The sequence below is a fragment of the Mobula birostris genome, chromosome 12 (assembly GCF_030028105.1).
Source record: "Mobula birostris isolate sMobBir1 chromosome 12, sMobBir1.hap1, whole genome shotgun sequence".
In the NCBI taxonomy this organism is placed as follows: domain Eukaryota; kingdom Metazoa; phylum Chordata; class Chondrichthyes; order Myliobatiformes; family Myliobatidae; genus Mobula; species Mobula birostris.
Genome location: NC_092381.1, coordinates 98,454,715 through 98,465,402, shown reverse-complemented (window position 1 = coordinate 98,465,402; position 10,688 = coordinate 98,454,715). Strand labels below are relative to the sequence as shown.

The 10,688-nt window shown below is 43.6% G+C and overlaps 1 protein-coding gene across 3 annotated transcripts in view; it reads right to left on the bottom strand.

The window, feature by feature from the left end:
• Positions 1-3,235: 3,235 nt before the first annotated feature.
• Positions 3,236-10,688, bottom strand: part of LOC140206136 (retinoic acid receptor RXR-gamma-A-like) — a 279,149-nt gene continuing 271,696 nt past the window's right edge. For all 3 annotated transcript variants that reach the window (XM_072274349.1, XM_072274348.1, XM_072274347.1), the window contains exon 10: positions 3,236-7,644. In XM_072274349.1, coding sequence (XP_072130450.1) covers positions 7,497-7,644 — 148 coding nt within the window. In that variant the 3' untranslated portion in view covers positions 3,236-7,496. The remainder of the gene's footprint in view (positions 7,645-10,688) is intronic.

Genomic DNA, 10,688 nt, shown 5'->3' with positions numbered 1-10,688 from the left:
TTTCTTCACAAAGAGTGGTGGCTGCTTGGAAAGTGTTGCTGGGTTGACTAGTAGAAGCAGAAATGATAGTGGCATTTAAGAAGCTGTTAAATAGACGCATGAATATGCATGAATGGAAAAATTTGGATTATGTACAGGCAGAAGATAATTAGTTTAATTTGCATTGTGTTTCATACAGATATTGTGGGCCAAGGGGTTTGTTTCTGTATTGTTCTATCAATTTCTGAGATACCCTGACAAGATCTTTGCTTGCCTATTGACAACTGCCAATTCTTCCTTATTTTATGCATGCTTCCCATCATTTCTTCTTCTTTCCTTCCCCAACATGGGCAGTCACCCACATTGCTGGTTGACTACATTGCAGACCCCAATATCCCTTGGTCTTCTCTCCCTCTACACCTCACCTGTGCAGGGTTGTGCTGATGGTTTTGTGTCAGTCGGAAGGCTCTTGCTTTGGGAGATCCAATCACGTTCCAGATGGATATTCCCAATCAATCCCAAGGCAGTGCAGCAATGTGTTTGGGTTTCCATTTTCAGAGAAGTCAGTGCACTCAACGCCCATGTTCTGTTTGAGCTAGTGATAAGCAACTCCACTGCTTTTAGAGGACAAGGAGATTTCCCAATATGCTGGCAGGTGGTTATTGCTGAAGGAGGTTATAGAACATAGAACAGTACAGCACAAGAACAAGTACTTTGACCCAGCATATTGTGCTTAACTAATTAAACTAGTGACATTAATCCCTTCTACCTACATATGGAGCATATTCCTCCATTCTCTGTACATTCATATGCCTATTTACGAGCCTCTCTTAATCACCTCCATCATATCTGCCTCTGCCACCACCCCTGTTAGTGCATTTCAGGCATCCACTACTGTGGAAAAAAAACTTTATCACCTGTTAGATTAAATCCATGCCCTTTAGTATTAGTCATTTCAACCTCGGAATAAAGATACTGGCTCTGTACTCCATTTATGCCTCTCATATCTTGGACCTCACATCAGGCCTCCTCTCAGCCACAACACTCCAGAGAAAACCCTAGTTTGTCCAACCTTTCCTCATAGTCATAGTCATACTTTATTGAGCCTGGGGGAAACTGGTTTTTGTTACAGTTGCACCATAATAATAAATAGTAATAGAACCATAAGTAGTTAAATAGTAATATGTAAATTATGCCAGGAAATTATGAAATAAGTCCAGGACCTGCCTATTGGCTTAGGGTGTCTGACCCTCCAAGGGAGGAGTTGTAAAGTTTGGCCACAGGCAGGAATGACTTCCTATGACGCTCTGTGTTGCATCTCGGTGGAATGAGTCTCTGGCTGAATGTACTCCTGTGCCCACACAGTACATTATGTAGTGGATGGGAGACATTGACCAAGATGGCATGCAACTTAGACAGCATCCTCTTTTCGGACACCACCGTGAGAGAGTCCAGTTCCATCCCCACAACATCACTGGCCTTACAAATGAGTTTGTTGATTCTGTTGGTGTCTGCTACTAATCCCGGCAAACCTCTTCTGCACCTTCTCCAAAGCCTCCACATTCTAAAAAAAAATTGGTGGTGACCAGAATTGAATACAATATTCCAGGATGTTATAAAGTAGCAACATAATGTCCACCTTTGTACTCAATGTATTGACTAATAAAAGCAAGCATGCTATATACCACCTTTATCAGCCTATCAACTTGTGCAGGACATTAATGGAGCTACAGATAAACCCCAGATCCTTCTGTTCATCAGCACTTTTAAGGGTCCTGCTGTTTACTTTCCCTTTACCTTTGATCTCTGAAAGTGCAACACCTTACACTTATCCAGACTGAACCCCAATGGGCCTTGTTCATTGCAGGGTGTGGGATCCAGCAGTGTAAGAGCTGGTCTTGGTATCTCTCCTCCTTTTCTTCGGAAGTACTTTATAGTTAGACAGCGATGAGCAAGGAATGCTTAAATCTTCCCTGTTCAATCACATTGAGGTGATGAAGTTGTGCAGATGTGTTAATCTGTTTGTAAACTGGGTCTTCACTTCACCCTCCAAGCCTCAGAGGAAATCAGCTCAAATGCAGTGAGAACAATTCACTTTTGTGACTCTGAGGTGATATTTTCTTCAGTTTATTGCGGTTGTGAGGACTCAGCCAGTTGTGCTTCCCCTCTGGGATGGTAGCCCAAGACGAGTCAGAGGTAGCCCGCTGATGTGGAACTGCAACTTTTAACAATACCTCCCTTCCTGATGGGGAAGGGTTTTGCCTTGAATGGATTTGCTGATAATGATACAAAGAGAATAAATAACTTAGAACTGAGTCCAATGTGCATTTTACTCCAGATATCCCAATATTTCCCGATTCCTTATTTGCACAATAGTGCATCCTTGCCTGCCAATCCTCACTGAGGCAGAGGACAAAGCAGTTCTTCACTCCTTTCCACTTTGATCTTCAGTCCTACAACCTTTAAAGGTCTTTACATCACGCCAATTCTTGCCTTTTTCCTATCCTCCGTTTTAACCATTGTTATGATTACTTTGCCCCTGGGCTGCCAGCCCGGATCTCTTCCTTAAATTTCTGCCTCAGTCTTTCTCTTTTAGAACCTCTGTGTCTGACCAACTTATAAGACCATAAGATATAGGAGCAGAATTAGGCCATTTGACCCATCGAGTTTGCTCCACTGATCCATTTTCCTTCTCAGCCCCAATCTCTTGCTTTCTCCCCGTACCCTTCATGCCATGATTAATTAAGAATCTACCAACCTCTGCCTTAAATACACCTAATAACTTGGTCTCCACAGCTGCCTGTGGCAATGAATTCCACAGATTCACCATCGTCTGGCTAAACAAATTCCTGCTCATCTCTATTCTAAATGGACGCCCCTCCATTCTGAGGCTGTGTCGTCTGACCTTAAACTCCCCCACCATAGGAAACATCTTCTTCACATCCAGGCCTTTGAGGCCTTTCAACATTTGATAGGTTTCAATGAGGTCACCGCTCATAGTCAAAGTAGTCTATTTTCCTGAGTATCAGTACTTGTCAAATTCAGTTTAATAAGCCTCTGAAACACCTTAGGCTATTAATGTAAGTTTCTACACTTGAATAGCCTACTGCTCTGCAGTCACACGGTTTAGTCCTTGGCCTGAATAAAGAGTATTGGTGTACATTTGTTCTACTCTTTACTCTGTAAAAGTAATAAACTTACAACAACTTGAATGTCAGTGATCACAACTGTCTTTGCAATTACACAAACAAAAAGGCAATATTTAAACAGTGTATTTACAAAACAAACATTACAGATGAAAGGGTTAAATCCTTGTTGCTAAAAGAGGGTGTATATAGCAAAGCTGGAGATATGCTGTAGAGTAGTTCACAGAACAGACGGACAGGTACAGAACACACTCTTCCAAAGAGACATTTAGTTTCATGTCATACCTGGTGCCTGCTGACTGATCAGGATCTAATTTGCAACAAGTGGCTCATTATCTTCCAATTTGTATAGTACAAAAATATAACCATTTGTTCAGGCAGAAGGGGAACGGGTGTCAAATCTTTGCATTTGCTGTCCTTTAAAAGCTGTGCTTAATACAGATATTAATACATCAAACAAAATACAGGTTGGGACCCAAAGGCAGGCATTGAATGAAGACTCTTCTTCCCTGCTCTGGAATTCAGAGTAGCTTCTAATCACAGCCAAGTAATTTCTTTCCTTATAATATATAAACAAAGCAGGTATACAGTATATGTATGTATATGCATACAATGGGTGTAGACATACACACACATATATAGTGCATAGTTTATTTCTCTGTCAATTAACTCAATTTCTATTACTGCCTGTGGGTTTGATGCTTACAAATAAAGATGTTGTAAGTAGATAAAATGAGCAAAGTAGTGATATAGACTTCAGACTCAAAGATGTATGTCACCCTAGATATGGTGCACTGGGTTCTTTTTGAGATGACTTTTCCATATGAATAATAAACTAGATGCTATATGTATTATATATAAAATATACAGGCACAACAATTACCAAAAATAGCAGTCAGGCATAGATGTGGAATGACCCTGAGGTCCTGCTGTAGTGCATGGATAGTGTGTGGTGGGATGTGGGGGTTTGGGAGCTGTGCTGTTTAATAATGAATGGCTGACACGGTTGAGATGCCTGAATTGAACTGGAGTTCCTGGAACAGCAACACTGCACAAGCTTGACATACTTGACTTCCCCCTTCCTCGCCCCACCCCACACCCTTTCTGACCCACTGAGACTTACTTTAAACATGGGGGAAATGGGACTTGTGAGCCTGAGTTACAGATAAGGGGAAAGGCGAAAGTGGAATCACTAGCCACGCCAAGAAAACCTCCCTTCAATCAAGGATCTGTTACTTTGTTAACAGTGTCGTGCAATATCCTGGATTGCTCCAGTGTTAAAATTCATTGTTGTAAAGCCTACACCCCAGTGTCCAAAAACAGCTCTGTCCCTAATGCTGCAGTGCCCCACTGTGAGATCACCTCTGATCTGCACCGGATTCATTTCCCTGCCTCATATCCTTTGGGTGGGTACACCCAACATAAATTTCCAGCCAATTCCCAGTTTACTGTGGAAGGTATGGAAGAATAAAGAATTTAGTCAGGTTTCTTGAATCTCAGTTAACTATTGGGTCCCACTTTCATCTCCATCCACCTCCCTGTTTTAAGACCCCCATAGAATTAATCGACTTTCAGAATCTACCACACTGTAAACACCTCAGTGAGATCATCCCTCCAATATCCATGCTCAGATGAATACAACCGAAGGTTAAGGAATCCACTTTTGAAGTCCTGCCTTTATTGTAGCTCATACCTTTCCAACCTACCTTGCCCAGAGGGGCTATTGGAAACAAGAAGTGACAGGATGTTGAAGAAGAATCTGGATGAACACCTGAAATGTTGCAGTACAAAGCTTGTGGGCTGATGTTAGATACTGAATTAGATAACTGGTGGCTGACATGGACATTGTGGGCTGAAGGCTGTTTGCCAGAACATAACATTCCTGGTAAGATCTGACCAATGGACCTTCTCTGTATATGAGCTTGAGATAAATGCCAACTGCTCATTAGGTTTTTCTGCCTGTACATTGGCTTTCAGTGTATCTCTTTGCCCCTCCAGCGTCCACCAAGTTTTCCAGTTTTTCATTAGCGATCAGTGCAGAGTGAGGGCCACTATGTGTTCTTAGTGCTTGTGTCCTTTATTCCACATTTTCCTACTTTGTAGAAGATCATTCGACCCATTCTGCCAACTCACAATCCCATCAGTCCTGATCCTTCACTCAATTTCCCTATAATCTAACCTCCTGCATTCCCAGCAACTCCCCTTACACTGGTTCTACCAACCCATTGTCACATGAGTGGCCAATTAACCTAGAGACCCACATGACTCTGGGAAGTGGGAGGAAACACGCACAGTCACAGGAGGAAGTGCAAACTACATACAGATGGCACCAGAGGTCTCTGATGCTGTGAGGCAGCAGCTCCACCAGCTGTCCCACTCAGCACTGATTGAGTCTACCTGGGACTACACACGTGGGCAGTAGGAGAAATGAGGAAATTGGCTGCCTCCTTGCCCATGTACCCCCCTTCCCATTATAACATGTGAAAGATTGGGGAGTCAAGCAAGATATCGCAACACCAAGTAGGGACTTACAGACCACACGAACCCCACCATCCTCAGCACCTGTTGGGATATGTTACATGGGCAAAGGATGAGAAGTGGATGCGAGAATGGCCATGATGCAGAGGATGCTGGGTGGGAACTGTCATTTAGGACTTTTGTGAGGGAACAAGATACACACTTGGGAAAATTAACAGTAGGAAAGTGGGACTGGTTGGTTGGTTAAAAAGTTGCTACTGATTCAATGGACTAAAAGGCCTCCGAGGTACAGTGATTTTATGACCCTTCGGCAGGGGTAAGGGAAATAGAATTAAAGCCAATTGGTTTGGAGAGAGTGAAGAAAATCCTGGCCAAAGCAATGGATTTAAAGGAAGGTTTGAAGAGGGTGGGATGTGAAGTAAAATGATAGTTCAGGCATATGTAGAGTGGTGAGGGAAGCCAGAGACATCAGGTTCAAACATTCTTGTCTGAGGTCCACTGGAGATCAATGGAAGCTGATGTTAAGGAATTGGTTGCCAGTAAACTTTAGGTAGCACCTTCCAGAGTGCTGAGTGAGGATAGGCACTAAAACGGGTGCCTGTTGATCCCACACAAACACAATGAGCCCTTGTAGTCTGAAATATCACTCCAAACATTGTGAAGCTGTGACCTCAGAATGTGATCATTCTATGCATTTGGGAAATGTCATTGAGTTGGCAGCTGGTTTCTTCACCACTATTTATGTTCAATAAACCAGGAAAGATGTGTTCAATCTCACAGAAGCAGCTTCAGAGACTGAATTTAACTGAGAAGGAACTAACAACAGGAGTTGCTAGTCTGAGCAGGGTGCTGGATTGTCACTAACAACCTGCTGCAGCCTTTTCACACTAAGGTGACTGCAGACCCATATTTGGATGACTCTTAGCTCCCTAGTGAAGTGAAAAGATGAGTGATATTACAGGGCAATGAACAATGGGCAAAAGAAGGCGGGCTTGCCATCAACACCTGTGTGCCAAGAATGGGTGTGTGCACTGCTTATTTCAGTTTCAATCCCTTACCCTTTCCCACTTACATCCTTTCATGATGCCCTTTGTATGATTTGTTGCCTCACTAGCCCTCTCTGACAGATGGAAACATCTTGTTGGAGCTTCCTCTGCCCTGCTGCTTACTGCTCACCCCACCTGACTGCATTCTCTGCCCTCAGTGCTGAGGTGCAGAGGGCACGCAACAATCAAACATACCAAAGATTACAGTGGCTTTAATAATTAAACAAAAACTCAAAATATTGATCCTCAGTCTGAAAGTAGCAGCAGCTGATTCTGAAACAGTACATTGCCATGGCAGGTAGAATGTGACCCATCAGCTTTGACAACCACCTGTGCCTGAAGCTCAGTGGTGGTGGTGGTACGGGGGTGGGGAAGTTGGGATAGATGTCTAAAGAGGCACAAAGGAGAGGCTTCAGTTTTTAGCAAGTGGGTGGATTCTGAATGCTGTGTGTGTAGGGAGGGAGGTTACACCATCCACAGATCACAGTGGTGGAAGGTGTACTGCTGGTGCCGATTCTAAATGGGGCCCAGAGCTACGTAAACTCAGTGAATTGCCCCTTTCACAGGCAGTGGGGCTACAAATTGTGACAGAAATGTGAGAGGTACCGATTTGTAAACCTGATTTAGTCTTCTCTAAATAGAATTTTAATCTAAAATTCTTCCAATAAGTTTTTTTTCTTTTAAAATCCCTGTAACAAACTATCAAATAATTGCTACACTGTGCTTGTTCAAGGTACAAAATACGTGTTGTTTTACAAGTTAGACGGTTGTCATTATCTTGGTTCTATTCATACAATTAGTGAAAATATTTACAGATTGACATTTAAGGGAAAGGCAGGGAATGGCTTCACGTCATTTGATGAGGAGCCTCCAACATCTCCATCAGGAAGGTGTCAATAGGGGTGTCACCAATCAGCTTGAAGAAGAACAGGTGCTCAAGGCACTTGAGTCCAATCGAGCGGAGGGCTGGCAATCGGAGGAGCAGTTTGGCAAACCTGGGGAGAAAGAGCAAAAATCCCTGTTAATCAAGAGAGAGACTAACTGTGTAAGAGGCATCATACTCTGCCTGGGTAGTCTACAGCCCAATGGTATGAAGGCTGAATTCTCCAATTGGTTTATTATTGTCACATGCATGAAGCAGAGTGAAAAGCTTGCATACTGTTCATACAGATCAGATCATTACACAGTGCATTGAGGTAGAACAAGGTAAAACAATAACAATGCAGAATAAAGGGCAACAACTACAAAGTGCAGTGCAGGTAAACGATAAGGTGATAGATTGTGATGTCAAGAGTCCAACTTATCATACTAGGGAACTATTTAATAGTCTTATAACAGCAGACTAGAAGGTGTCTTTGAGCCTTGTGGTATTTGCTCTCAGCCTTTTGTATCTTTTGCCTGATGGAGGAGGGGAGACGAATATCTGGGGTGGTGGATGGGGGGGGGGTGTCCTTGTCTATGCTCACCATCAATGTGTTTCACTACTTCAAGGCACTGTTGTAATGAGTTGATCTGTATGAATAATATACAAGACAACCTTTTCACTGTACCTTGGTATATATGACACCAATAAACCAATTTACTTTCTTCTCTCCACCTTCAGTTCTTTCTCTGGTCCTCCCATTTTGTCCCCTTTCCCATACCCACCCCTTCCCCAGCCAACCATCACCCATTTTTGTCTTCTTCTCCCTCCTAGTTTCATAAACCTGCTACCCTCACACTTCACCAATTGACTCTCCTCCCCCCCCATCTGGTTATGGTTCCTTCTGCCCTTCACCTCTCTCCTAATACTTAACATTATCACCTTTCTTACTTATCAGGTTCCAGCAATGGAAGTCTTTTGTCGCGTATTTTCCCTCCTAGCCATCTCGCCGCCTTCCTACCGCACTCCATCCGCTCTTTTTGGTCTGCCTTCAACCATCATCAACCTGCATCTGTCTTCCAACTCCACCCCTACCCTTGCCCTATCTGGATCCAGCTGCCTGTCCTCTTCTGCCCCTTGTCTGTATATTGATCACCTCATTATCTCTGTCCCCGTCTCAACTCTCACTCTCCTCTCTCTATACTGGCTACCTTGCCTCCATTCTTAGTCTTGATGGAGGGTTTGGATCTGAAACCCTCCATCAAGTTCCATCATGTGCAGTTTTGGTCCCCTAATCTGAGGAAAGACATCCTTGCCATAGAGGGAGTACAAAGAAGGTTCACCAGATTGATTCCTGGGATGGCAGGACTTTCATATGAAGAAAGACTGGATGAACTGGGCTTGTACTCGTTGGAATTTAGGAGATTGAGGGGGGGATCTGATTGAAACGTATAAAATCCTAAAGGGATTGGACAGGCTAGATGCAGGAAGATTGTTCCCGATGTTGGGGAAGTCCAGAATGAGGGGTCACAGCTTGAGGATAAAGGGGAAGCCTTTTCGGACCGAGATTAGGAAAAACTTCTTCACACAGAGAGTGGTGAATCTGTGGAATTCTCTGCCACAGGAAACAGTTGACGCCAGTTCATTGGCTATATTTAAGAGGGAGTTAGATATGGCCCTTGTGGCTATGGGGATCAGGGGGTATGGAGGGAAGGCTGGTGCAGGGTTCTGAGTTGGATGATCAGCCATGATCATAATAAGTGGCGGTGCAGGCTCGAAGGGCTGAATGGCCTACTCCTACACCTATTTTCTATGTCCCTATGTTTCTATGAAACGCGGACAACCTCAACCCTCAACCCCACAGGTGCTGCTCAACCCACTGTTCCTCCAGCCTGCAATAATGCTTCCACTCCCAAGATAGATGAAAGCAGTTGGGTAAAATCCATTTGAATGCAAATCACAACAATTATTTCATAAAGTAATATTTTTGGACAAGGTGACATGTTGAGTGTCAGGGAGAAGCTCACCTCTTCCTCTTGTCTGGGTCTGTCTGAAACTCATGGATAGAATCTGATTGTATTGATTAGTCGATATTATCATCATTGGACGACTAATAAGTAGAAGCCTAAGGAAATCTATTATTCAATGAGCTTCTTCCTCAAATTACTGCAGTTCTTCTGGGGAAGGTGCTCCCAAGTGCTGTTACAGAGCAGTTCCAAGCTTTAGACCCAGTAACAATGAAGGACTATTGATATATTTCCAAGTCAGGTCAGTGTATAACTTGGAGGGGTACCTGCAGGTGGTGGTGCTGCTCTCATCTTGCTGCTGCCCTTGTGCTTCTTAATGGTAGAGGTTGCATGTTTGGAAGGTGTTGACACAATGGCCAGGGCAAGTAATTCTCGTGCACTTGATAGATGGTACAGACTGCAGCTATAATGAACTGATGGTGGAGAGAATGATTGTTTAGTGTGGAGAATAGGGCGTCAATGAAGTGGCTGGATGGTGTTGAACTCTGTCAGAGTTGAAGCTATATGCACCCGAGCATATGACTTGCCAGGAGGTGAATTACTCACCACTCTCAGCCTCTGATCTTTCAGCCACTGTATTTACCAGACTGGTGGAACTGAGTTGCTGGTCAGCTGTGAGCCCCCTCCCCCCAGGATATTTGTGGTGTATACCTTTGTGATGGTAATGCCTTTGAGTATTAAGGGTAGGTGGTTAGAATGTCTGGTTGGAGACTGCCATTGCTGGGCACATGTGGTTTGGACTATGGGATCAATGGATTTGTGGCTAAGTTTGCCTATGATACAAAAGTAGGTGGAGGAGTGGGTAGTGTTGAGGAAACAGAGCCTGCAGAGACTTAGATATTTAGGGGAATGGGCAAAGAAGTGGCAAATGAAATACAATGTTGGAAAGTGTATGGTCATTCACTTTGGTGGAAGAAATAAACGGGCAGAGTATTATTTAGATGGGGAGAAAATTCAAAGTGCAGAGATGCAAAGGGAGTCCTTGTGCAGGATACCCTAAAGGTTAACCTTCAGGTTGAGTCAGTGGTGAAGAAGGCAAATGCAATGTTGGGCTTCATTTCTAGAGGTATATAATATAACAGCAGGGATCTGATGTTGAGGCTCTATAAGGCACTTGTGAGACCACACTTAAGAGTACTGTGTGCAGTTT